General features: G+C 54.3%; 4 protein-coding genes and 1 long non-coding RNA gene across 8 annotated transcripts; 1 reads left to right on the forward strand and 4 right to left on the reverse strand.

Annotated features, from left to right (window-relative positions):
• Positions 1–1144: 1144 nt before the first annotated feature.
• PSMB6 (proteasome 20S subunit beta 6) lies at positions 1145–3186 on the reverse strand. The gene is made up of 6 exons (XM_003996148.5): positions 3028–3186; positions 2539–2606; positions 2075–2206; positions 1831–1960; positions 1488–1632; positions 1145–1362 (listed from the first exon to the last, which is right to left on the reverse strand). The coding sequence occupies exons 1-6, from the start codon at positions 3127–3129 to the stop codon at positions 1220–1222; spliced, it is 720 nt and encodes a 239-aa protein (XP_003996197.1). The 5' UTR covers positions 3130–3186; the 3' UTR covers positions 1145–1219.
• A 5666-nt stretch (positions 3187–8852) lies between these two features.
• On the reverse strand, positions 8853–11043 carry GLTPD2 (glycolipid transfer protein domain containing 2). 2 transcript variants are annotated; one of them, XM_023243799.2, is made up of 4 exons: positions 10310–11042; positions 10137–10201; positions 9712–9878; positions 8853–9623 (listed from the first exon to the last, which is right to left on the reverse strand). In XM_023243799.2, exons 1-4 carry the CDS (start codon positions 10413–10415, stop codon positions 9086–9088), a joined length of 876 nt encoding a protein of 291 aa, XP_023099567.2. In that variant the 5' UTR covers positions 10416–11042; the 3' UTR covers positions 8853–9085. The 2 variants fall into 2 exon arrangements, with proteins under 2 accessions (XP_023099567.2, XP_023099566.2); XM_023243798.2 differs by having other exon boundaries at positions 10137–11043.
• A 481-nt stretch (positions 11044–11524) lies between these two features.
• VMO1 (vitelline membrane outer layer 1 homolog) lies at positions 11525–13295 on the forward strand. Its single transcript, XM_003996152.6, has 3 exons — positions 11525–12423; positions 12553–12668; positions 12938–13295. The coding sequence occupies exons 1-3, from the start codon at positions 12232–12234 to the stop codon at positions 13233–13235; spliced, it is 606 nt and encodes a 201-aa protein (XP_003996201.1). The 5' UTR covers positions 11525–12231; the 3' UTR covers positions 13236–13295.
• On the reverse strand, positions 13060–20812 carry TM4SF5 (transmembrane 4 L six family member 5). 3 transcript variants are annotated; one of them, XM_023243802.2, is made up of 5 exons: positions 20415–20809; positions 15291–15371; positions 14810–14946; positions 14386–14500; positions 14148–14239 (listed from the first exon to the last, which is right to left on the reverse strand). In XM_023243802.2, exons 1-5 carry the CDS (start codon positions 20586–20588, stop codon positions 14225–14227), a joined length of 522 nt encoding a protein of 173 aa, XP_023099570.1. In that variant the 5' UTR covers positions 20589–20809; the 3' UTR covers positions 14148–14224. The 3 variants fall into 3 exon arrangements, with proteins under 3 accessions (XP_023099568.2, XP_023099570.1, XP_023099569.1); XM_023243801.2 differs by having other exon boundaries at positions 14317–14500; positions 20415–20807; XM_023243800.2 differs by having other exon boundaries at positions 13060–14500; positions 20415–20812.
• Positions 20813–22522: 1710 nt separating this feature from the next.
• On the reverse strand, positions 22523–25351 carry LOC123381993. Its single transcript, XR_006589688.1, has 3 exons — positions 25291–25351; positions 24914–25056; positions 22523–23640 (listed from the first exon to the last, which is right to left on the reverse strand). It is a non-coding gene; the product is annotated as an uncharacterized LOC123381993 (long non-coding RNA).
• Positions 25352–26409: the final 1058 nt, after the last annotated feature.

Consider the following 26409-nt stretch of genomic DNA (forward strand, 5'->3'; position numbering starts at 1 on the left):
AATAATAAGAAGAAAATAAAACATTAAAAAAAAATCACATCTGGCAGACAAGGCACAATGGTGGCTTGGATCAAGACAGGGGTGTGGAGTGAGCGTGGCAAACACACAGAGTTGTCGAATCGCTGTGCTGTGCCCCTGAAACTCAGGTAACATTGCTTACGGAAGAGCAACGTGCCAGTGACAGGAAGCGGGTGGGGAGTGTTCAGGCTCAATGCAGAGCGTAAGGGGACGAGAGGAATCCAAGACGCCTTGAGGAGAGAGGACCGGGGAAACAGGTTTTGCAAAAAAAAATCAAAAGTCGTCTATGGGTTATTTTAAGTTTGAGGTACATATATTTGGGATCAGAGGGCCTTCTCTGCTCTTTTCCACTTAATCCCGGACCTACCCACCTCCTCAGGAAGCCTCCCGTGTAACCTCCCAGAGTCTCCAGGGCGGGATCATACTCTAGAACAAAGTTTTCGAATGTGGTATTCAGTTCCCTAATCCACAGAGTGGAGGAAAGTTGAGGCAAGGCTGAGAAAGCCGGGCACTGCTAACAAGCACCCTTGAACTCCTTTTGGCCCCTGGCCCGAGTGGGCACCGACTCGGGGGGCCAGAGTCTACTCTCAGCCTCCCATCCAGGCAGCTAAAGACTGATTTACCATCACACCTCCGTGGGGTTCACAGCGGGCCCACAGATCTCCCAGGGGCCGTCCTCTCCCACCCACCCGACATCCGTCTTAAACTCCATCTGCAAACAAGGCCCACCTTTCTCCCCAAAGCCACCGTAGCCACAGTGCTGCTCCTGGCAAGATGAGGTGACAGACGGGTGTGGAAAGAGGGGACCGTGAGCCTGAGCTGGAGGCAGGCTGAGGGGAGGTAACCCCAGGGATGGTCAGGATTCTGAATCCCACCCTGCGCCTGAACAGGGAAGGGGCTGGTCATCAGGTGGGAGCCTCCGTTTCAATCACACCTTGGTGCCCCAAGGACCTGGGTGTGGTGGGGGAAAGGAAGTGTGGGGGGATGGTCTGGAGAAAGAGGTTTGAAAACCACTCTCACCAAAGTTTGTCTCCAACTCCCCCCCAGCTCAGAGCAGTGGTCCATACAGGCGGGCGTAGGCCGAACAAGTTCAGGCCTGATGTCAGGAAAAGAACCTCAAAGCAGATTCTTTTTGACAAAGTGTTTATTGAATTTTACGTCGCTATGGGGTGTCTCTTATTGTATCCTAGAATTCTAGGAATCAGGGAGGCGGTAACGTGGCGATGGTGAATTTGGGAATCTGGTCCCCCAAAAGTACCCGCCGCTCCACCCCTGACTCCTCGATGGCCGCCAGGCGGATCACACCTCCGCTGGAGCCGTCCCGTTCCATGGCCAAAGCGAGGGCTGTGAACAAACGAAGAAAGCTGGGGTCAGGGTCAGGTGCTGGGATCACTACAAGGAATGGGAAGTGTTGGCCTGGCTTGGATAAGAGGGTTGACGTCCACAGGCCCAGAAACCAAAGTTCTCACCATTGGCCGTGAATTGTAGACACTCTTCCTTGGTCATGCCTTCCCGGTAGGTAGCGTCGACATAGCCATAGATATAGGAGCTCCCGGAGCCCCCAATGGCAAAGGACTGTCTTACCATCATGCCCCCCATGGGCACCGAGTACACCTGCCAGACGGAAGGAGGAGAAAAGTCACCAGTTGTACCCTCTGCCACACACGTACATACACCCGCCCACGCGGGTGGTCTGAGATGAGTTGACAGTAAGGGAGGTAGAGACTAGGAAGACAAACAGAAGATGGCTGTGGTGGGGACAGGACCAAAGGCATGGCTCCAGGGCTCTGATGGGGGTTGGGGGTGTCTCACCTGCCCTCCTTCTTGGGGGTCCCAGCCCGCAATGATGATTCCCGCCATCAAGTCTTCCCGGTATCGGTAACACATCTCCTTAAAGAGGCTGGCGGCTGTGTGCACCAGCGGAGGCTCATTTAGCTCAATGCTAGAGGGGGAGGAGAGTGACAGGAGAGGCAGTGTCGGGATCTGGGAGTTAGACCATTTAGCATCCCAGGTCCCAACTCCCTTCAGATACTTCTCCTCCCCTGCCCACAGGTACCTGTGGAAACCGAGCTGATACGTGACAGCATCAGCTACTGCCTGGGTATCTGCTGCTGAGCCTGAGCGGCAGCAGAAGATACGGTCATGAATAGGGGTCAGCTTGTCAGTCACTCGATTGGCAATGTAGGACCTGCAGGATGGCAGAACAGTGAGGGGGCGATCCCGCTGGCCTCCCACCTCCATCCCATTACTACCCACTCCAAGGGCTCAGAACAGGCATTCTGGCATTTCCTATCAGTTCTCCCCCAAACGGAAGCTAGCTGGAGACCAGACTTTTGCAAACATTTCAGCCAAGGGGGAGGAGGGAAACTGGGAAGGAGTGGGAGCTGGAACAGATCCTTATCTCCAAGAAGGGAAGAAACCTCCCTTCCCACGGTGGACTGTGGAGGGTAAGGACGGACTGTCAGGCAAGGAAAGAAGGGAGAGAGGGGATGACCTGCCACGCAGGTGTCCTGAGCTCACCCAGTGGTAGTTCTGGAGTCGGCTCCAAGAACCACGCCCCCTTCAAACTGCACGGCCATGATAGTGGTCTGCGAGAAACGAGAAAAGGGGTGAATCTGGGCCGCTTCCCATTAGCCAGCACACACAAACTTTCAATGATCCCTCAGTGCGGTCCCTGGAGTCCGAAAGTCGTGAGCCACCGACCCGTTATCAAAAATCTCGTGGGGGCCCCAACACGCCGCGGAGTAGCAGAATCCCAATCCTGAAATCCTCAGAGGCCCATCCCGGCCTTAACCCCCCCCCCCCCGTCCCTCAAAATGCCAGCGTTCCACTCTTCAGCCTCCCCTCCACCTCCCACCGCTCTCCAGCATCTTCAGGATACCTCTTTCCTGCTGGAACAGAGCACACCACCTCCCGCCCCCGCCGCCAGTTCGCCGAGCCCCCTCAGCCCTCATCGTTCCATCGCATCAAGCCTCGTGCGCATCTCCCGAACCCCGGGTGCCTCCTCACCCCTGTGGAGACTTCCCGGCTTTCCCAGTCGGGGGCAATAGCCTCGGGACCCCAGGCTGGGACAGACCCCGCTCCTCCAGCGGATACTAAGGTGGCCGCCATCTTCCTCCTCAGCCACTGCCACAAAGCGACTGTCGTAAAGCGCTCTGTCACTCTCTCTCCAGTCGTGCTGTAAAGCCGTCCGCGGGCGCAGCGAAGTCACGGTTGACGGCGGAAGGGGAAAGAGTCGCGCAGGGACGGATCTTTTGCGACAGTGAGCGCTTGATGGCAGCGTGGCAAGCCGACCGGGCGAAAAGCGCCTCGGCCGGCGTGCGAGGCCTCCGCTTCTGCGCGGGACCGACTTACTGCGATGGGCGTCGCAGTTCAGAGTCTTGGAGACAGACGCGAGCGTGTCTCAGTTAGAGTGACAGCTCTGTTTTCATTTCTGTTAGGTATGGACGTCGGGGTATATACCAGGAGAGGCATTGCTGGCTGATGCAGAAACGATACTTAGCATTTCGAAGAACTGACAGTTTGCACAGCAGCTGCCCCGTTTGACATGCCCGCCAGCCCTGTGTGCATCGTGACATTCCAACTTCCCCACATCCTCACTGCCTCCGTGCACTTTTAATTTTAGTCTTCCGAGTGGGCGTGAAGTGGCACCTTCTGTGCTCCCCCCCCCCATTTCCTTAATGATTAGCGATGTTGAGCATATTTTCATGTGCTAACTGACCATTTGTATATATTCTTTGGAGAAATGTCTATTCAAATCCTTAGCCCGTTTTATTTTTATTTTTTTAAGTAATCTGTACACCCAACTGGGGCTCGCAGAACCCAGAGATCAAGCGCTGCATGCTCCAGCGCCTGAGCCAGCCAGGTATCCCCAAATTGTGTTACCTTTTATGATTATGATTATGAGAGAGAGAGAGAGACAGATTGAGAATCTTAAGCAGACTCTAGGCACAGCGCTGAGCCCAACGCATGGCTCAATCCCACGACCCGGGGATCATGACCTGAGACAATATCAAGAGTTGAACGCTCAACAGACTGAGCTACCCAGGCATCCCTGGGTTATCTTTTTATTGTTAAATTGTAGGGGTTCTTTTTTATATTCTAGATACTATGCCTTTATCATAGTACATGATATGCCTTTATATATGATTTGCAAGTATTTTCTCCTATACTATAGGTTGTCTTTTCACTTCCTTCGTTGGTGTTCTTTGAAACACAAACATTTTAAATTTTGATCAAGTCTAGTTTCTCTATTTTTCCTTTGGTTACCTGTGCTTTTGTCGTTCTATCCATGAGACCTTTGCCTAATCTGAGGCAACAGGGATTTCCATCTATGTTTTCTACTAAGAGTTTTGTAGTTTCAGTTCTTACATCTGTAGGTCTATGATCCATTTTGAGTTCATCTTTGTACATAATGTGAGGGAAGTAGGGGCCCAAATTCATTCTTTAAAAAAATTTTTTTTAATGTTTGGACAGAGTGTGAGCAGGTGGAGGGGCAGAGAGACAGGGAGACACAGAATCTGAAGCAGGCTCCAGGCTCTGAGCCATCAGCACAGAGCCTGACGTGGGGCTCAAACTCATGAACCGTGAGACCATGACCTGAGCCGAAGTCAGAAGCTTAACCGACTGAGCCACCCAGGCGCCCCCCAAATTCATTCTTTTGCAAGTGGATATCCAGTTGTTCAAGCACTGTTTGTTGAAAAAACTATTCTTTTCTCTTTGGGTGGTCTTGGCAGCTTTATCAAAAATCAAATGACCATAGGGATGCCTGGATGGCTCAATCGGTTGAGATTCCGACTCAGGCTCAGGTCATGATATCGCGGCTGACAAGTTCAAGCTCCACATGAGGCTTTGTGCTGACAATTCAGAACCTGGAGCCTGCTTCTGATTCTGTGTCTCCCTCTCTCTCTGCCCCTCCCGCACTCACGCTCTGTCTCTCTCTGTCTCAAAACTAAATATAAACATTAAAAAAAAAAATCAAATGACCATGGTATACAATCTGTTTTGTATGTGTTTTGCTAGTATTTTGTTAAAGATCTTTTTTACCTGTATTCATATAATGTATTGTTCTGTAGTTTCTTGTTTTTTCTTGTAGTATTTTTGGTATCAGGGTAATCCTGGCCTCATCTAGGGAAGTGTTCCCTCCTTTTCTATTTTTAAGAGTTTCTGAAGTATTGACATTTTCTTTATTTTTTTAATGTTTATTCATTTTTTGAGAGACAGAGACAGAGTGTGAGTGGGGGAGGGGCAGAGAGAGAGGGAGACACAGAATCCCAAGCAGGCTCCAGGCTCCCAGCTGTCAGCACAGAGCCCGATGCGGGGTTCGAACTCACAAACTGTGAGATCATGACCTGAGCTAAAGTTGGCCACTTAACTGAGCCACCTAGGCACCCCATAATTTTTCTTTCTTTCTTTCTTTCTTTCTTTTTCTTTCTTTCTTTCTTTCTTTCTTTCTTTCTTTCTTTTCTTTTCTTTTCTTTTCTTTTCTGTTTTACATTTTATTTTATTTTTGAGACAGGGAGAGATAGAGCATGAACAGGGGAGGGTCAGAGAGAGGGAGACACAGAATCTGAAACAGGCTCCAGGCTCTGAGCTGTCAGCACAGAGCCTGACGCGGGGCTTGAACTCACGGACCGCGAGATCATGACCTGAGCCGAAGTCGGCCGCTTAACCGACTGAGCCACCCAGGTCCCCCCCCATAATTTTTCTTTAAGTGTTTGGTAGAATGCATCAGTGAAAATATCTGGGCCTGGGCTTTGTGGGAACGTTTTAAATTACTAATCTGGTCTCTTTATTATTATAGGTGTACTCACATTTTCTGTTTATTCTTGAGTCAGTTTTGGTAGTTTGTGTCTTCCTAGGAATCTTCCATTTCATCTATGTCATCTACGTTGGCCTACAATTGTTGATAGTATTCCCTTATACTCTTTTTTATTTACATAAGGTTGGTAGAAATGACCCCTCTATCATTCTTGATTTTCGTAATGGGAGTCTTCTTTCTGTCTTGGTCCAGCTATTGGTCGCCAATCCTGTTGATCTTTTGAAAGAACCGACTTCTGGTTTAATTGTTTCTCTGTATTGTTTGTCTTCTAGTTCCACTCTGATCTTTATTATTTCTTTCCTTCAGCCTTTTTTTTTTTTAAGTTTTAGCTTGCTCTTTTTATAGTGTCTTAAGGAGGAAGATTCAACTAACGATTTGTGATCTTTCCTCATTTTTAACACAGACATTTACAGCACATTTCCCATTGAGAACTGCTTATGCTGCGTCCTTAAGTTCTGGTATGCTTTCTTTTCATTTTCACTCATCTCAAAATGTCTGCCCTTTTAGAAGTGTGTTGTTTCATTTCCACATTATTTGTGAATTTCTCAAATTCCTTGTTGGTATCGATTTCTAGCTTCATTTCGTTTTAGTTAGAGGATATTCCGTGACTTCAATCTTTTTAAATTTACTGAGACTTTTTTGTGACCTCACGTGTGGTCTCTCTTGGAGGATATGATACGTGCACTTGAGAAGAATGTGTATTCTGCCATTATCGTGTGGAGGGGTCTTCCCGTGAATTTGCCATACTCTTCTACATACCACAGCCGGGGCTGGTTTCTGAATTGAAAGACTGATCTAAATAATCCCCTGCTTAAAACGAACTCTGGAGATAAAGTCCTATCTCTAGAAGATAGCTTGTAAGGACCTTCTTGAACTTGCTCCTGAACACCTTTCCAAAATCCCATCTCCTCTTTAATTTTTAATTTTTTTTAATGTTTATTTATTTTTGACAGAGAGACAGAGACATAGCATGAGCGGAGGAGGGGCAGAGAGAGGGGGAGACACAGGATCCAAAGCAGGCTCCAAGCTGTCAGCACAGAGCCCAATGCGGGGCTTGAACTCACGGACCGCGAGATCATGGCCTGAGCCGTAGGTGCATGCTCAACCGATTGAGCCAGCTGGGTGCCCCTTAATTTTTATTGTAGTAAAATATAAGTAACATGACATAAAAGTTAACATTTGAACCGTTCTTGTCTGACTCAGTAGTATTAAATACATTTACACTAGCGGGCAACCTCTCTTTTATTTTTGACTCTGGGCTCTAGCCATCTGAACCATTTCTAGTGCTGATACGTTCATTTAACAAAAAGCTATTCAGTGTCTACTAGGTGATAGGCACTGTTAAAGGCACTGGAGGCACACCAGAGAATGAAACGGACAGAAATTCCTTGCCCCATGCAACTTACTTTTCTCGATAGAGACAAAATAAAACAAATGAGTACAATATACAGCATATTAGATAGTGAATCATATTAAGGAAAAAAAAAAGCAGGGAAGGGAAACAGGAAGTGTGTGTGTGTGTGTGTGTGTGTGTGTGTGTGTGTGTGTGTGTGTTGAAGAGACATTTGAGTAAAGTCCAGAAGAAAGTAAGGAGGGAAGTCATTTCTCTATTTGGGGGGAAAGCATTCTGGACAGAGAGAATAAGTACAAAGATCTCGGGGCAGGATCATGCCTGAAATAGTGAAAATGGAAGAGGTCAATTTGGCTAGCACACAGTCAGATCATGTAGGGCCTTTACAAAGCTCTTCATCATTCTCACCTGAAAATAGGATTCAGAAAATACCCTGCTCAAATTAAAATTTATTTTTTCATCTGAGTGGAATAGGAACCCATTGGAAGGTTTTGAGTGGGGAAGTGACATGAGAATGGGATCTATGTTTAAGGGATCACTTTGGTTGCTCTATTGAAAACACACAATGAAGGGGGGCGCTGGAAGGCTCAGTCCGTTAAGCATCCAACTTTGGCTCAGGTCAGATCTTATGGTTTGTGAGTTCGAGCCCCACATGGGGCAACCTGCTATCAGCCCAGAGCTTGCTTTGGATCCTCTGTCCCCCTCTCTCTCTGCCCCTCCCTGCTCGCTCTCTCTCTCTCTCTCAAAAATAAACATTAAAAATTTAAAAAAAGAAAAAAAGAGAAAACACGCAATAGGGACACCGAATGTGGGACAGAGAGACAACTTGGAGGCTCTTAGGATAACCCAGGTCCTAGACAGAAAGTTGGACTTGACAAGGGTGAGTGTGGAATGCTCAGAATCTGACAGATTAGATGCGAGTATGATGAAAGGGAAACAGGAGAGTCAGGGCGACTACAAGTTTTTGGTTTTAGGACCTGGAAGAATGGAATGGTCATTCACTGAGCAAGGAAAGACGGTGAAGGGACTATTTGGGGGAGGGAAGGGTAGTAGAAGCTCCGTTTTGGACACGTTAGGTTTGTTATTTCTCGTAGGGATGCAGCCAAAGATGGCTAACAAGTCGGTGTGTATAGACGATTCTGGGGTGCAGCGGGGAAAGTGGGCCGGGCTCACGACTGGAGACTTCCCAGTGTGTGAAATCCGCCACGCTCACTATTGTTGCGGGAGTGACCGAGGAGTCTTTTAAAACCTACGTTATTCAGCTGAGCGCCCGCTCGGTCGTGAGGCCTGACGCACAGGTTTTAGGCTCTCGATGGTGACAGGGGAGGGTGCCGTTTATTCCCAGCGACGGGGAACGCGGGGAGAGGCGCCGTCCGGGAGGAGGCGCCTGGATCCGTGTTGGACGTGTTGCATCTGCGGGGTCTGCGGGCGCGTCCAGGAAGGAGCTGGCGGCGCGGGGGCCGGAGCTCGGCGCACAGGTCTGGGCCGGAGGCTTGGCACGCCGTTGGCGACTGCGGCCTTGGGAGCGGTTGAGACGGGGCCCCGGGGGAGCGTGAGTCTCCCGGCTGCCGGGAACAGGGATGACACATCTTTCCACATCCATTGTTTTCGATTTCCCTTAAGCGCCTGCCGTCACCGCACAAGACGCCCTACATCCACGGCTACCAAAGAATGCTTTTATTCCCTACAGCTCCTCCCCGCCGCGTCCCGCGACCGCGGAGAGACGGAGGGGCTCGGCACCCACCCACCCCGCCGGGGGGCGGGCCTTCCAGACGTGGCGTCATACGTGGGCGTGGCCGAGGCCGCGGCGGCCCCGCCCCTGGCCGGGCCCGGATGGGCGGCGGGCCTAACGCGGGGCGCCCTCTCCACGTGGCGGGTCCCGACCGCGGCGGGCGTCAGGCCAGCCCGAGCAGCCCGCGCTCGGCCAGCAGGCCCTGGGTGCGGTTGTAGACGGCCTCCAGGGTGGCCGCCGCCCGCGCCAGCGCGGCCCGCGCCTCCGTCTCCCCGGCCCCCGGACACGCCAGCCCGAGCCAGCGGCCGCGACCCGGGAAGGCGAGGAAGGCGAGGCGGGCGGCCTGGCGCACGAGCCAGGGGTGGTGCGGGGCCAGGGCCGTGCGGTACGCGTCGCCGCACTGCACGCCGGCGTCCGGGCCTCCGGGCGTCGCGGCCGCCACCCGGTGGAGGCAGAGCTGGGACCAGCGCAGCGCTCGGTGCAGCAAGAGCAGGGTCCGTGAGCCCGAGGACCTGGCCGGGTCTCGGGGGGCGACCCCGGGCCGCTCCAGCAGTCCCGCCCGCCGCTCCCACGCCGCCATGGCCGCCAGCGACGAGTAGTGCACCGCCTCCGGGCCGTGCACCCGAGCCTCTAGGGCTGTCACCTTGGCGGAGGCCTCGTCCGTGGCGAAGGCGAAGATGGAACCGAGGGGAGTTAGGAACCTGTGCCGGGGGGAGAGCGCGGGCTGGAGAAGGGGCGGTGGAGCCGCTGGGGGGCGGGCCCCGGGGGGCGGGGCGGGAGGCCGCTTACCTGACCAGCGCCCTCCATCCGGCCAGGTACTGCGACAATGCCAAGTCGCCTTCGGGGTTCAGACTGGCGCGAAACGGCTCCATCACGCGGCCCAGCACCCCCTGGGGGCCCTCACACGGAGGCTCTTTCCACTTGGGGGCCTCCAGGGGGCCCGATTGCCGCCGGACCTGGGGATAGACACGGGCGGAAGGGGGCGGGAGCAGAACCCCTAGCCAGCTGGGCCTCCTTGGCCAAGCAGCCCAGTCGGGCCCTGCAGAAGTTACTCCTAAGGTCTGGCTGGGATCTCTCCAGCCGCACTCGGCTGCTGACGCGAGAGGGGAGACGAGGAGCAGGACCCGTCCTTCCCCAGACCCCCAGCCTGGTCCCGCTTCCCGCCATCAGGGTCCCGCCCGGAGTTCTCGGTCTCAGCCCTGTCCCGAGCATACCTGGACAGGCGGCGGTCCTTCGGGATTGCAGGACTGTGCCCAGGACCTGCACCCTGAAACGACGCCTGGGGAGGGGCGAGGCCGAGCGGTGAAGGCTCGAGGAGGGGGCCTTAGGTCCCCAGCGCTTGGGTTCCTGGTGCCTCCCAGGGCAGATGAGGGGAGGGACCACTCACGAAAGCTCCGAGCACAGAGATAAAGCAGCAGCAGCGAGAGGACAGCAAGAGGAATCGCGTGGCGGAAGTAGCGCCGAGACACCTGTGTTAGCAGCGCGACCCCCATGGCTGGGGCAGGGACCACCGCCCCCTCGCTAGCCCCAAACCAGTACCTGTCCCTCGGCCTCCTGGAGGCGAGAGAAGTCCGAGGTGCCCTGAGGTGCTAAGGGTTAATAATTAACCTACTAAGTCCCCTTCCCCTGTGCCCTTTGCTCCAGAGGACAGCATCTCTGCGGTGCAAAGCCGATGACTAGGATTTGGGGGATTCCCTAGCAACAAGTCTCTGCGTTTGCCTTCCGTGTAGGCCAGGTTGTAGTAAGAGAGGCTGGGCTGGGAACGACGCCCCCAATGAGCAATGATGTGGGCCCTACATCAGCACTGGCCCGAATCCCCACCACTGCACATTCGAATCTGAGGGTTAAATGATAATGTACGTGCAAACACTGTAGGTGGAAAAACTTACCACAATTGCTTCATAAATCATAACCTATGAAGTTCAAATGTAGGGCACCTGGGATCCCGGAAGCACCCACTTCTAAATTCTCTATCCTATCTCCAGGGGACCTGTCTTCTGGGTGCTTTATACTTTAGGCTTTATCCGGTTGCATTTTTGTGGCTTATTATTTTCTTTTAACTCCAGGTTGGTTCTGGTTTTGCTGGTTATTCGTGTGTGTGTGTGTGTGTGTGTGTGTGTGTGTGTGTGAGTTTTTAAAAAGTAATCTCTATGCCCAACATGGGACTTGAACTCATGACCCCAAGATCAAAAGTCGCACTCTACAGACTGAGCCAGCCAAGCACGCACCACATCACACCACACCCACCCCCTGCCCCTTATTCTTCAAAACAAACCTTGTGAACTATTTCCACATCCAGGCCCTGTAGTAGGCCTCAAAAAGACAAAAGTGCCTTCACAGAGCTCAAGATCCATTGGAAAATTTATCATCTGTTTCCTTGATTTTCTTGGCTGCTGTTCTATTTACAGCACTGAGAATATTGCCTGGGCCAAAACCACATTATTGGTATATAAATATATATTGAATAAACACAGGAAAGCGTGAAGGACAGGCACATTGGGTGGTGACCTCATGACAAATCAGAGCCATTTTTTTCCCCCCAAGTTAGGAGTCTGCCTAGTGGTCATGGCGGGGACAACATTCAGGGAAAGGACACAGGAAGCAAGGGAAGAAACAGCCCCCCCCCCCCCCCCCCCGTTCTTAGGGGCTCTCAATCCCCTGTCCGTAAAAGTTCTTGGAATTGTTCCTGTCTGTGTATTTTCTTCTCAGGGGAAGGGGGACCCCAGATTCTCTGGGAGTCTGGGCCCCAATCACTAACAAGATCCTTTCTAGCTACCACAGTTCATGGATTCTTGCCCTATCTCTCCCTCGAATGCTCCCCCAAATCCTGGAGGTCAGGAGAACCCCCACCCAGCATTTCAGAGTCATTGCTTCCAACCCTAGACATGGGCTCCCCGCTTCCCAGTGTTGGAATGTTCCCCAGCTTGCTGACTGTGACCTTAGGCAAGTTGCTTGTCATTTCCAAACCCCATTTTGCTCATCTGTGAATAAGAAGGGTCATTCGCACCTCCTTAAAAGGGTTGTAAGGATTAACACACGCCTGCAAAACGCTGACCACAATTCGTGGCCTATAGTAGATGCTCTGTAGGTGGTGGTTAACTCAGCTGGTCCGCTCTCTCTGCCCCTCCTCCTCCGGAGAGGGGAGCCTCCGTCTCCCAGAGCAGAGAGTGGAGTCTGCAGGGTTCTGGGAGCAGATTAGTTTCGGGTGTCACTTAATCCGGGAGGCCCTTCCGTAACCGGAGACTTCACAGGGGCAGAGGTAGTATAAATCTGCATAAGGGGCCCAGCCCGGCTCTCAGAGGCTGCAGGATGGACAAGGGTGCCTCAGCCAAGCTGCTGCTGCTGCTGCTGCCGTGGGCCACCTGCTACGGACATGCAACAGCCGACCACCTGAGCGGCTACACGTCGGTCATCGAGGTGACCAACGGGGGACCCTGGGGCGACTGGGCCTGGCCTGAGATGTGTCCCGATGGATTCTTCGCCAGCGGGTTCTCGCTCAAGGTGGGGATTCAGGCTGAGATCTCTGAGGAGGGGGAAGATGCACATCCCCTCACCTCCCCACCCGCTGCCGGGGAACAGAGGATGGCAGTCTTTTAACAGGTCCTTGCCCTTCTTCTCCTCCCCACCCAGGTGGAGCCCCCCCAAGGCATTCCTGGCGACGACACTGCTTTGAACGGGATCCGACTGCACTGCTCACGCGGGAACGCGGAGCGCAACACGCAGGTGGTGGAGTCCCAGTCCGGCAGGTGCGGGACGCGGGCCAAGGGCCCCCGAGAATGGGGATACGGCCTTCCCCTGCGTTACACACACACACACTCTCCGGGCTAGAATGTCCCCCCGGGGCTGTGTGGCAGTGTCGACCTGGGGACTGGGTGGAAGACCTCCCTGGTCAGGTGACCACACCAAACGCACCCCGGGGCGCGTAGCAACTGGCGACAAGTCCCCCGTCCCCGGGGCTGGGCTGGGAAGGGGGCGGGGCAACCGCGGAAGCATCGCTTCTCCCCCGCCCTCGTAGGTGGGGCGCGTGGAGTGAGCCACAGTGGTGTCCCGGCGGTGGCTTCCTCGTGGCTTTCTCGCTTCGCGTGGAGGCACCCATGGCCCCCGGGGACAACACGGCGGCCAACAACGTACGCTTCCGCTGCTCCGACGGCACGGAGCTGGAGGGGCCCGGCCTGGCCTGGGGCGACTTTGGAGAATGGAGTAAGGCCTGCCCCAAAGGCGTGTGCGGTTTGCAGACCAAGGTCGAGCGGCCGAGGGGCCTCCGAGACGACACCGCCCTGAACGACGTGCGTTTTTTCTGCTGTCGGAGTTGACCAGGTCGCCCGCCCCGAAGCTAGTCCCACCTCTCGCTATTAAAGCTTCTCTGTCTTGGCTTTGGTCTCCTTTGTTTCAGGGGTGGAGGAAACTGCGTCCTAGTCTTCCTCCCAGCCCACCACTGGGCCAGGCCCAAATTCGGGTTCGGCCTGGGGAGTCCAGGCAGGCCGCTGAAAGTCACGGACCCACACAACCCAGGAAAATGCCCTTAAACACAATTTTGCGTGCAATTAAGGAAGTCCTGTCTTCCTGAGGGCGTCTGCACACACATCGCCCTGGTTAAGAGCCCAGACTGTTTCCTTTCTGAAGCACCGGTGACCTCAGATTAAGACACTTCCGCCAAACTGGGTTCTACCAAACGCTATGACACCTCGAGTTTTCATTTTCTAGGGCTTACTCTAGCTTGTCTTTTCCACATTCTCCTTCTTTTCCCTACAAAAGTCAAAGAGTGGCTTTTGATGTCGGGATTTCCAAGTTAGGACCGTCACGCTTGCTTCTCTCTTGCCGGAACCCCCTGGCTATCCGGACGGTTAGGCCGTTCACCAAATTTCCGCTTCAAATTTCACTTTCTCGGACTTCATCTTATTTTAAAAAGTCCCTCCCTCAGCCACTACCTAGCCCATTACCGGCGTGTTTTTTAAAAAGGGAAGTCATCTATTGCCTTTGAAAAAACGTGCCCATCTCACTCCCCTGGAATGTGAAATTCTTTGAGCGCCTAGAACGTGCCTGTCTTGCTTACCACCGTATTCGGGGGCACGCCAACGGCTCAGTAACTACGTGTTAAGAAAACTTGCGGGGGCCCACAGAGGAGCGCCCCGAGGTCAGGCATGTCTGGAGGCCCTGGGACGTCCCCCCCCACCCACCCCCCGACCCCCCCCAGCGCAGAGGGCGCAACCTGAGACGCGCACGCGCACGAAAGCTCAGAGGTTTATTCCAGGGCGGGGAGGGCCGGCGGCGTCCGGGAGCGAGCAGGGCGGCGGGTGGGGCCTCAGCGAGGGGCGCCCTGCGGGAAAGACGAGGTGAGGACGCGGCCAGGGAGCCAGGAGGTCCTCGCCCCGGCTCCCCCCCGCGCCGCCCCACCTCCTTCTTCCTGCAGTCGCCGCAGAAGACGCCGAGGCTGGCGTTCACCAGCTGCACCCCGCACAGTACCAGCTCCAGGCACGACGCGAACACCAGCAGCGAGAAGAGCGTCACGTTCCAGTACACCACGCGGGGCGGTTCCTCGCACGCGTCCCACAGCGTGCGGTTGCGCAAGTAGGAGCCTCTGCGGGCGGGGCAGGGTCACGTGAGAGAGCGAGGGCACGTGGAGGGCCCTCCCCCCAGCCCCGGCCCCGCGCAGGCGCCGAGCGGGGGTGGGGGGGCGGCAGGCTCCTCGGTCCCTGCCGGGGTTCCCGATGCGGGTGGCAAAGGCGGGCGACGAGGGGCGGCGGGGGCGGGCGACGAGGGGCGGCGGGGGCGGGCGACGAGGGGCGGCGGGGGCGGGCGACGAGGGGCGACGAGGGGCGGCGGGGGCGGGCGGCGAGGGGCGGCGGGGGCGGGCGGCGAGGGGCGGCTGGGGCGCGCGAAGCCTTACGGGACGTCTTTGAAGTGGTAGTCCCACTGGCCGTTTATTAAGCATTTGGGTCCGGTTCGGAGCCCGACTCCCGACACCGAGAGGCAGTAGATGGCGCCCAGCGTCCCGAAGGCCGAGGAGAAGACGGAGCGCAGCATCTGGATGCGGGGTGCGCGGCGCGGTGAGCGGGGCCGCGCCCGCCCCGCCGGTGCGCGCACCTTCCCTCGCCCGGCTCGAGGCTCGCGGAGAATCCGTCTCCCGGCGAGGCCCGGGGCTCGGCCTTAGCTGACCCCGCGGGCCCGCGGCCGCCGACGTCCCCGGGGCTCGCGGTCCCCACCGCAGGCCCACCGAGGCCGAAGTTGGCGGGGCGACGGAGGGGCGCGGTGGCGCCCGGGACTCCGCAGGGGAGCTCCTGTGGCTCGGGGGGGGGGGGCCGTGGCCTCAGGCCACCAAGACCTGTGCAGAGACCGAACCCCGAATCCCCCCCTGATTTGGATCTTACCCTGCAACGATTTCCACAGCAGCCCGCGCCGCAGCAGCCCTTGCCCCCTGCGCGGACGGCGGCGATGCCGGGACACAGCACCTGTGGAGGAAGGACAGTGTGGCAGCGAGTCCCCGCCCGCCCGTTCTCAGCACCTTCCTGCCTCGGCGCTCACCTCCTCCTGGGGGGGCTTAGGATGCCCTCAGCCCTTCGGACTGTAGGAAGACCTTCTCTCTACTGCCCCTGCAGTGCATTGGGGCTCTTCCTCAATTTATCATTATTTACGTGTCTACTTATCCGTGTTCACATGGCCTCCACGAGGTAAGGCCCCATATCATGATGTCCTCTGCAAACCTTGACACACAGCAGGGGCCCTCCTGAACCGGAGTCAGGGGGCTTGGGGTTCATGCCAACACCCTCCATGAATTGATTCATCTCTCGGTCTTCCAGACCCACCTCACAGGGCTGTTCTCAGGCTTTATTTAAAAAAAAAAGTTTTTGGGTGGGAGGGAGGGGTGGGTGGGTGATGGGTATTGAGGGGGGCACCTGTTGGGATGAGCACTGGGTGTTGTAGGGAAACCAATGCGACAATAAATTTCATAATAAAAAATATTAAAAAATGTTTTTAATGTTTGTTTTTGAAAGAGAGAGAGTGCGAGCAGGGAGGGGGCAGAGAGAGAGACACAGAATCGGAAGCAGGCTCCAAGCTCTGAGCTGTCAGCGCAGAGCCCGACGTGGGGCTCGAACTCACGGACCGCGAGATCATGACCTGAGCCAAAGTCTGCCGCTTCACTGGCTGAGCCACCCAGGTGTCCCGTCAGGATTTATTAATGAAAGAACAGGTCCGCCTGATGTCAAGACTGGCTCAGAGTAAACGGTCACAATGACCAGAAGTCCCCTGAGCAGCAGGAAGGAATCGTGGTGTTGGAGGGTCTGGCGAGCTGGGATTATGGGGAAGGTGGAGGAGAGCGTTAGCGAATGCTCTGGTAGGAAGTGTAGGGCTCCCCAACATACCGCCCTGGCCTTTTCTGTCTTCCTGTCTCCCTGTGGCCTTCGTCACAGACCCCGTCCCCTCTCAGGGTGTCACCTGTCGCCTGGAACAGTACCCACCTCCAGTGCTCAAGGATACATTCATGTCAGTGTCTAGGTTTTAGCTCACCCCAGCCAGCCTGCTACTGACCTCACGATTTCCCCCCCCCCAGGTTCCCCCAGTTCGCCTCCCTGTGACTTTTTGTTCATTTCCATCGGTGGAAATATTCTGTAGGTCACCCAGGCTGATCAGCTTGAATCCTCCACACCCAGCCAGACCTCAAGTCTTCTCGCCTTGTCCTTTAATGGTTCTTGAATCTGTCCCGTCTGTTCTTTGGTCTGCGGGATCAGTCCCCAGCCCCCTCCCTCGAGGATGATGTTCTCAGCCCCTCTGCCAGGTTTCCATACGTCTCGTGCCTCCACATTGCCGTGCACTCCGCCGTAATGTTGCTACCCCCGGAGTAAACGCCTCTCCACGGGTCTTGGCTCAGATCCCTCAGGGTCTCCTCAGAGAGTAGCCCATCGAGGCTGAGCTCTAGAAGGCATTCGAGGCTTCTCGCTTTGGCTCTAGCCTTATCTTGTTGCACCAGGCCAAGTTCTTTGCCCAGCGCCCATCTCTGGAATTTCACAGCTGTCTGGATCTGTGCCTTGCGTGAACCAGCGTTGCGTTCCTCTCTCGGGGAGGGGCTGAGAGTTCAAGTTCTGTTGTCTCATCCGTAGGGACCTCATAGAAACACTCGCAGAATTGGATGGGCTTCCTGCCAGGTGCTTCCTCTCTCCCCCTCCTAGGCTCTTGGCAAGTCTAGGGCCGGCGCTGGCCTCTTGGCTTAGCCTCTCTGGGTAGGACACTTGCTGGGAAGCTCGTAGATCCGAAGACATCTAGAATCGCCTTTGGGGTTTACCAGTTTCGAATGACCTACCTGCTGGAGATTTTTACTTTTTTAGTCAAAGTGTTTGTTTCTTTTTCTCGTCCAAGCTCCTCGGTCTTAACTCTGTGCCTACGTCTACTCTGCCAAGAGAAGGATCTTTGTAAGCATAGAAGGAAACGCTGGGATTATAGCTCGAATCTGCTTACGTGGCCCCCGGCCCATTCTCAGCCACTATCCACTCTCCTGGACGACTTCAGTGACCTCAGTCTGGTTCTGCTTCACCTACTGACTCCTTATTCCACACGGGAGCCAGTGGTATCTTTTTTTTTTTTTTTTTTTTGGAGAGAGAGACCGAGCGCGAGTGGCAGAAGGGCAGAGAAAGAGGGAGACACAGAATCGGAAGCAGGCTCCAGGCTCTGAGCTGTCAGCACAAAGCCCGACGCGGGGCTCGAACTCATGAACTGCGAGGTCATGACCTGAGCCGATGCCGGACAGTTAACCGACTGAGCCACCCAGGCGCCCTGCCAGTGGGATCTTCTCAAATCCCGCGGGGTATGGAGCTACTAAAACGCTCAGATTTTGCTGATGGGAATGAAATTGGTATACGAATTTCCGAAAACGCTTTGGCAAGATCTATTAGCACTGAATACTTGCATAACTTAATCAGCAGTTTCGGGGTGCTCCGTCAGTGAAGTGTCCGACTTCAGCTCAGGTCGTGATCTCACGGTTTGTGAGTCAAGCCCCACATCGGCCTCTGCTGTCAACATAGAGCCCGCTTCAGATCCTCTGTCCCCACCCCTGCCCCTTCCCCCACTTGTGCACCGTCTCTCTCTTAAAAGTAAATAAACGTTTAAAAAAAAAAAGATCAGCAATCCCACCCTTAAATATCCATCCAGCAGCAGTGCAAACATAAGTTCACCTAACGACATTTACAGGAACATTTATAGCAGCGTTACTTGTAATAAACCCAAATTGGGAGCCTGTCCAAACATCCATCAACGGTAGGATGTTTAAATGAATTGTGGTATATTCACACGCTGGAATGCACGAGAAATAACAGACTAGAACTCTCTATAATGATAGGAGGAGCCTCACAGACGTATATTGAGCTGGAGAAGCCAGACACAAAATTACTACACCGTATGATTCCGTTTGTGTAAAGTGCTGAATGGGCCAAACCAGCCTGCGGGGCAGAAGTCAGCGTAGTGGGGACTCTTGTCGGTGGGGGGTAGCGCCTGGTGAGGGAGGCACGTCTGGGATTCTGGTAATGACCTGTGTCTTGGTCGGAGTGCTGGGTACACGGGCGGGTTCGCTTTGTAAAAACGCATTGAGCTGCCTACTAAGGATCTGGCCATGTAGCTGTAGGACTTAAAAAAAAAAATTCAAAAAAATTTTCGAAGGCTCAAAACAAGGCAAAACGTCCTTTACTGGTTTCCTGTTGACTTCATAATAAAAATTCACGTTCCTCACAAGGGTGGACGTGCTCTGGCCGGTGCCCACGCCGGATCTCATCTCAACCCTCGGGTGCACTGGCCTCTCACGCAGTCAGAGGTGCAAGGTTGAGGCTGCGTACTTCCCAGTCCCCTGTCTGCAGGGCAGACTCCTCACTTGTGTCTTGTGGGTCGCAGCTCGGACGGCGTCTCATCGAGGCCTTCCTTGAAAATGCTATAAACAGGCGCCCGGCTGACTCATTCGGTAGAGTTTTCGACTCTTGATCTCGGGGTTGTGAGTTGGAGCCCCACGTGTGGCGTAGAGTTTACTTAAAGTAAAAAACGAATTTTTTTTTTATATAAAAGTAGGAGCGCCTGGGCTCAGTCGGTTGAACGCCCGGCTCTTAGTTTTGGCTCAGGTCACGTACTCACGGTTTGTGAGTTCGAGCCCCACATCGGGTTCTGTGCTGACGGGGTGGAACCTGCTTGGGATTCTCTCTCTCCCCCTCTCTCTGACCGTCCCCTGCTCTCTCTTTTTCTCTCGAAAATACATAAACAGTAAAAGAAGATAAAAGTGTACTCTTGCCTACAGATGAAATTTAAAGGAGATAGTAGGTGATGATTAAAATGAAAACAGAAGACGCTGTGAACAGTGGCATTCCGCCTGCCCTCGGAAGGAGCCCTTCAGGACAGCGTCCTGCTTTCTTTCCTCGGTGAGACCTCCGATCTGAAATCCTCCTGCTCATTTGTTTGCTTTGTTCACAGACTATTAATCAAGCCCCTGTCGAGTACAAGGCCCCGGACTAGGCACTCGGCACACAACAGGTGCCACACGGTAGCCAGCAAAACAGGCCGTCCGTGCTCTCACCGGGCTTCCTTCTCCCTTCCTCGATCGTGTGTGTCCTCCACCACGGGCCCAGCTTCAGGGAGAGCAGGGACTTGGCCTGTGTCCCCGTAGTGTAGTGTCGCTTAGGAGTGGCCCAGGGCCTGGAGGTGGGAAGAACGCAGCTGGGAGTGAGCGTGGGTAGGGGGGCATCCTCGGGGGGGGGAGGGGGCTCCCCCAAAGCAGGCTGGTTGGATTGTGGGGAGGGGAGGGTGGTTGGGTCTGGAGGAGGGGTGGATGTGACAGCGGGCGAGGGAGGAGTGTCACTGTGGCCAGAGAAACAGGCAAAGGTGAGCCCTGTCCCCGGGAGTTTCGTCCATCAGAGACATGGGGGGCTGTGCTGGGGAGACCTCTGGTCTTCGGGCCCTTGAGGATGTTAAACTACCCTGACCTTCCAGAACAGGAGGGCTCAGAGGATGGGGTCTGGAGCCCCCCCCCCTACTTCTGACAGACACGGGGTGCCTTCTCCGCCACACTGGCCTGAGTTCTGAGTGTGTGGGGTGCAGGGTGGGCATCCGGGTGCACGGACTGGGCCACGGGTGGGATGACCCCCCTGCCACCGTGCTCCCGGCCCCAGTGTCCTCGCACCCACCCTCTGTGTCCCTCGTCATCCTGCCCAGATAACCCGCTTTGACCCGGCACCGGGCCCTTGTAGAGAGGCGTCCTCAGCATCTGCTGCACCAGCAGGGACGGGGGAGGGGGGTCAGGGGGGCGCAAGGAGCACGTCCTCCCTCCCTCCCTCCTTCCTCCTCTTTTCCCTTGGACCTTCAGCTCAGGACCCCGGGGCTCCTCCAAGACTCGCGGGGGCTCCGTTTCAGGGGGCAGAGGGGAGGCTCCAGGGCCCCACCACGCCGCGGCCACCCCTCCCCGGGCAGCTGTCCCCCCGCCCCAACGATCCGAGCCCCGCAGAGTGGCCCCCGGGCCGGCCTCTCACCATCAGGCCCCCGCCGATGAAGCCGGCCATGAGCCACACTTGCAGGCTGAGGTGGCCGTCGGTCCAGGTGGTCTTGCCGCCTGGCACCAGCAGGAGGGCGTTGGCCAGGATGCAGAGCAGGGACAGGGGGATGAGGGTGAGGCCCACGCAGCGCGCACACTTCCCAGTGCACATGGTGGGGCGCTTTCGAGGAGAGCGGGTGAGTGAAAGTGAGCCGCAGGGACTCCCAGCCACCGGCAGAGGAAAACAATTCAGGAGCAAGGTACAAAGGTTGGAGCAGGGGTGTGGCAGGCACTGGCAGGGAGAGAGATAAGGGAGAGCGGCAGGGGAGCCGGCAGAGAGCAGGCAGAGGCCGAGGGGCTGCTGCCGTGGGGTAGGGGGGAGGCGGTGGGAGGCTGGGGAGCCTGACACAGGAAGTGGCCTGAGGTCAGCGTGTGCTTCCTCCTTTGGGTGCACACCTCTCTGCATCCCCCCCTCCCCGTCGCGTGTGACAGCCCAGGCCCCGATGCCCTGATTCTGGGATGCCTCCCAGGCATAAGGGGTGTAGTGATGCCCCCCATCACTCGTGGTGGGTCGTGGGGATTCAACGGGACAGCGTGAGAAGTGTTTTGTAAGCAGGGATGCGCTAAGCAGATGTGCGGTGGCCCTGTCCTTTCCCGTGGTCCCCCAGGAAGGGCCCTCCTGGAAAGAAACTAAGAGGATGGCGGGGGACCCTCGGTGTCCCCTCCACATCTCCTGCCACTGTGTGGTTATCAAGCCCTCCTCCTCCTGGTGAGGCCACCGCCTGTCTCTCAGGGTGGGACCAATTGATTAGAACATTCTATGCCTCCAGCCTCAGTGTTTGATTCAGTGATGGCCACGGGATCCAAGCCGCTCCCGTGAGAGTTCGTTTCTGCTTTGGGTCGTCGGCCTGGGGTCCTCGAAGTCCTGTTTCTGTCAGGGATGCTGAAGTTGCTGGTGGTGGCCGACACAAGGGAAGGCCTGCCTGCTGGGGAGCGGAGTCAGTCGAGGGGAAGGTGCAAAAGCTGGAGACAAACAGTCCTGATGGCATTGTCTGAACTTGCAGATCAAGCCATGCCTGAAGCCTGATCGGTCCTTCAAGGTGTTGGCGAGCCGGTTTGAGAGGCGTTTCTCTCTCACTGTGGAGAATCTTTTTCCATACGGAGATGCATTCATGAGGCTCCTGCTGTGGGCAGGGCCCGGGGCGTGAGACCCAGCTGTGGGCATCGTGGGAAGCAGAAAGGAAAGTGTAGGCCCAGGTAGGATGTGGAGTGTGCAGGCGGGGTGACAGGACATCAGAGGGACACCTGAGAACATCACGCACACGGCCACACGGCCGTGTCCAGCCAGTGGCCTCTCGTGTGGCTGTTCCAAGCAGCCCACTGAAGCCACTAGGGAGACGTGGACAGTGCAGAAAGCTCACTGCTCAGATGAATGCCAGACTCTGGGAGGGACTCCTCCTATTTATAAGACAACTGGATGGAGAAAAAAAACCTATGAAGAATTTGCCTCTTGAATCAGAGGGTACCTAGAACAAGAAAATACTTTGAACTTCCCCCAACGCCCCGCCTCAGACTCACGGACACGTGACAACTCGTATTTGGTTTTGCTGAATGCCTTAAAAACATTTCCACGTTATTTCTGATGTGTCTCTTCATTAATTTTTCTGTCTCTTTTCATTAATTTTTTTTTTTTTTGCATTCTTCTGTGTTCCAGAAGGCATATTTGAAATCCTGGTAATAGTTGCTTGTAAGCATTGCAGAAGTATTCTTTTATTATTTTTGTATTTAAAATTTTTTTTAATGTTTATTTTTGAGAGAGAGAGACAGCATGAGCGGGGGAGGGGCAGAGAGAGAGAGAGAGAGAGACAGACAGACAGACAGACAGACAGAATCTGAAGCAGGCTCCAGGCTTTGAGCTGTCAGCACTGCGCCCCACGCAGGGCTCGAACCCACGAACTGTGAGATCATGACCTGAGGTGAAGTTGGACGCTTAACCGACTGAGCCACCCAGGTGCCCCAAAAGTATTCTTAAAAAAAAAAAGTTTATTATTTTTGAGAGAGAGAGAGAGAGAGGGCATGAGCAGTGTAGGGGCAGAGAGAGGAGGACAGAGCATCCAAAGCAGGCTCTGAGCTGACAGCAGAGAGCCGGATGTGGGGCTTGAACTGACGAACCAGGAGATCGTGACCTGAGCAGAAGTTGGACGCTTAACCAACTGAACCCCCATCCCTGCATCCCTGCAGCCTCCTTTGACGGGTTCGGTCCAGCTGGTTTCTGTGCTGGGCTTTATAGCTTATGGCCAGAAGTGACGTTCACTGTCAGAGCAATATCGTGTCCCCCAGTGGAGGGCCTTCCCACTGCCCGCCCTGAGAGGGACTCAGCCCTGCCCCCACAGGCAGAGTGGGATCCAGAGCAATCTACGTATCTGTCTACAGGTTCATCAACACTGAGTCTGACAGGTGGGTCTGCTTTTTAGGTGAGTAAAGAGAAAAAGAAGCAGGTGAGGGGTGGTCTACAGGTATTCCTGATGTTACGTTTATACAATTCTGTGTGTCTCAAACAGTGGCAAAAATATCATAGGGATGGGGCGCCTGGCTGGCTCAGCTGGAAGAGCACGGACGTGACTTGATCTCGGGGCTGTGAGTTCAAGCCCCGCGTTGGGTGTGGAGAATACCGAAAACAAACAAACTTTTTAAAAAACCAAAGGGATTCTGAAAAAAGTTCTGCAAAACAAGCGAAGGGGTCATCATCCTGGAGACTAAAAGGAGAACGCTGGAGAAATATTTACTTTAGGGTTTGGATGGGATTTTCAGGAAGGTTTTCGCCAGGACTCTCTCTGGGAAGCGGGAGCAGTTTACCGAGAAAGAAAGGGCCGCGATGAGAGGGCGCCCCCGCGTATTTGGGGGAGAAAAGGGAGAATGGCACAGAACCGCCAAATGCGCCCAGAGAATCCAAGCCCAGACCCGCTGGAGAGCTGGAAGGTAACTGGGCCCGTGTGGATGAGGCGCGCGGGGGACACGCTCCAGAAAACACTCTACTCGGAGAGAGAGCAGCAGTTAAAGCAGCAGAAGGGACGCTGATGGGACGGAGACGCTGGGTGAGCAAACTGTTCCCGGAGACCCTGTGGAGCTGGTGGCCGTGACCCACCATTCACAGCCTGTGCCGGGAGGAGGCTGCCTTGGGCGCAGATCCACTTGAGTCAGCTTCTGGAAAGGCACATGGCGTCCTGGGGAAAATGTGAAAAGCAAACTGAGGGGGCGCCTGGGTGGCTCAGTCCCTTAAGCGCCCGACTCAGGTCATGATCTCACGGTTCGTGGGTTTGAGCCCCACGTCAGGTTCAGTGCTGACAGCGCAGAGCCTGCTTGGGATTCTGTCTCTCTGCCTCTCCCCCAATGGCACGCGCTCTCTCTCTTTTAAAAATTTAAAAAAAATTTTTTTTTAACGTTTATTTATTTTTGAGACAGAGAGAGACAGAGCATGAACGGGGGAGGGTCAGAGAGAGGGGGAGACACAGAATCCGAAACAGGCTCCAGGCTCTGAGCTGTCAGCACAGAGCCCGACGAGGGGCTCGAACTCACCGACCGTGAGATCATGACCTGAGCCGAAGTCAGCCGCTTAACCGACTGAGCCACCCAGGTGCCCCTCTTTTAAATTTTTTTTAATGTTTTTATTTTATTTTTGAGAGAGAGACAGAGAATGAGCAGGGGAGGGGCAGAGAGATAAGGAGACACAGAATCTGAAGCAGGTTCCAGGCTCCGAGCTGTCAGCACAGAACCTGACGTGGGACTCGAACCCACGAACCATGAGATCATGAGATCGTGACCTGAGCTGACGTCGGACACTTACCCAACTGAGCCACTCAGGCGCCCCCATCTCTCTCTCTCTTAAAAATAAAATAAACATTACACTAAAAAAAAAAAATCTAGATTCATCTCGAAGAGCCATGTCATTGAAGGGTACGTGTAGGCAGAAGGCAGAATTAAAGGTCACCTAGAAAGAAACAAAAGTGATCTGGCTAGAGATTTCTCTGCGTCACTAAATACTGGAAGACAGAGGAACAACATCTACAGTTCTGAGAGCGAAAAAAAAAAAACAAAAAAACAAAACACAACTATGACTTAATTGTATAAATATCCAAGGTACTTTCTGTGTATGAAGGGCAGTAGAATTGCATTTCTGAGAAGGCTTGGGTTTGAGATTCCACTGCGTCTCTTTCTTCTCCTTTTTTTTTTTTTTTTAAGAAAGCATTTTAAGTCACCAAGAGATGTAGTCAAAGAAAAACTCCAAAATGGGGAAGTCTTGACGTGACTGTAAATAATTTTCGTCAATGTAGTTATGAAACTGAATGTAAGTTTCAGAAAGGAAATCCTTTTAAAGCGAAAAAATATACATAAATTCCAAAAATGACATTAAACAGTAGTCAGGATGTCAACTGCTTATCGCCTGCTGTGCCCAGAGTCCGTTTTAAAGAAATGTACATGAAATAACAGAAAACCCACCTCTGCTGAAACAAAAGGGGAATTTGTTGGTTCAGGTGATCCAAACGTTCAAAGGTAGAACTAAGTTTCAAGCATGATTCATAAAGGGATCATTGATAAGCTGGACTTCATCAATATTAACAACTTCTGCTCTGCAAGAGACACTGTCAAGGGAGGGAGAAGGAAGGTAAGCCACAGACTCGGAGAAAATACTTGGAAAAGACACATCTGATAAAGGACTGTTCCCCCAAATATACAAAGATCCCTTAAAACTCAACAATAATAATAAAATAAATAAATAAAAAGAACAAGGGGTTTAAAAAATTGGACAAAAGACCCAAATAGACACCTCAGCAAAGAGGATGTACAAGTGGCGAATAGCGTATGAAAAGATATACCACAGGGGCGCCTGGCGGCTCAGGCGGTTGAGTGTTGCACTTCGGCTCAGGTCATGATCTCGTGGTCCGTGGGATCGAGCCCCGTGTCGGGCTCTGTGCTGACAGCTCGGAGCCTGGAGCCTGCTTGGGATTCTGTGTCTCCCTCCCTCTCTGCCCCTTCCCTGCTGGTGCTCGCAATCTCTCTCTCTCTCTCTCTCTGAAAAATAAATAAAAATTAAAAAAAAAAAAAAAGATCGCAGGTGGTTCCTCGGTTTTGGGTCCCAGTAACCGAATGGACAGGCGTTTTGTTTCCTGCGGTGGGGGAGTCAAGGCCGTGGAGGCGGAAGGTGGGAAGGAAGACCCCTTAACCTCTTCCCCGTTACCCCCCAGGAGAGGACGCGCCTAAGCGTTGCAGTGAAGGCTGCTTAACCCCTTATAAAGTCGCAAGCCGTTGGCCCTTCAACGGTGTGGGGGTGGGGAGTCGAAACCCACGTGTAACTTCTGATCTCCCCCACCCCCCACCCCGCCAACTTGAGAGTGATGTACTACCATAGACCAGAAGCCTTTCCGAGAACACGAGCAGTCGACGAATACATCTTTTGTATATTATAAACTGTATTCTTGCAATAAAACAACAGAAGGGGCGCCCGGGTGGCTCAGTGGGTCGAGCGCCCGACTCCCAATTTCGGCTCAGGTCGTGATCTCCTGGTCGTGGGTTGGAGCCCCGCGTGGGGCTGTGCTGATGGTGCGGAGCCGGCTTGGGTGGGTGGGGGGGGGTCTCTGTCTCTCTGCCCCTCCCCCACTCGCGCAAGCGCACGCGTGCTCTCTTTCTCTCTCTAAAGTAAAAACAGAAGAGTGTTAGTGAGAAAGTCATAAGGAAGAGAAAATACATTTACAGCACCGTACTGTATTTATTGCAAAAACCCGTGTATATAGGGACCCACGCAGTTCGAACCCATGTTGTTCAAGAGTCAATTGTACATTTATTTCAGGGTCCCTCTCTGCTCAGTGCTACTGAGAGGTGTGGGTCACATCCTAATTAGGGACCGCTGAGCAGCAAGGAAGAGCCCCCAGCAGGGGGCAGCCTGGCTGGGACCACGTGATGCTCTGTCCCCTCCATAGGTTCCCCTCTGGCTGGCC

This window comes from Felis catus, chromosome E1, assembly GCF_018350175.1.
Source record: "Felis catus isolate Fca126 chromosome E1, F.catus_Fca126_mat1.0, whole genome shotgun sequence".
Classification (NCBI taxonomy): domain Eukaryota; kingdom Metazoa; phylum Chordata; class Mammalia; order Carnivora; family Felidae; genus Felis; species Felis catus.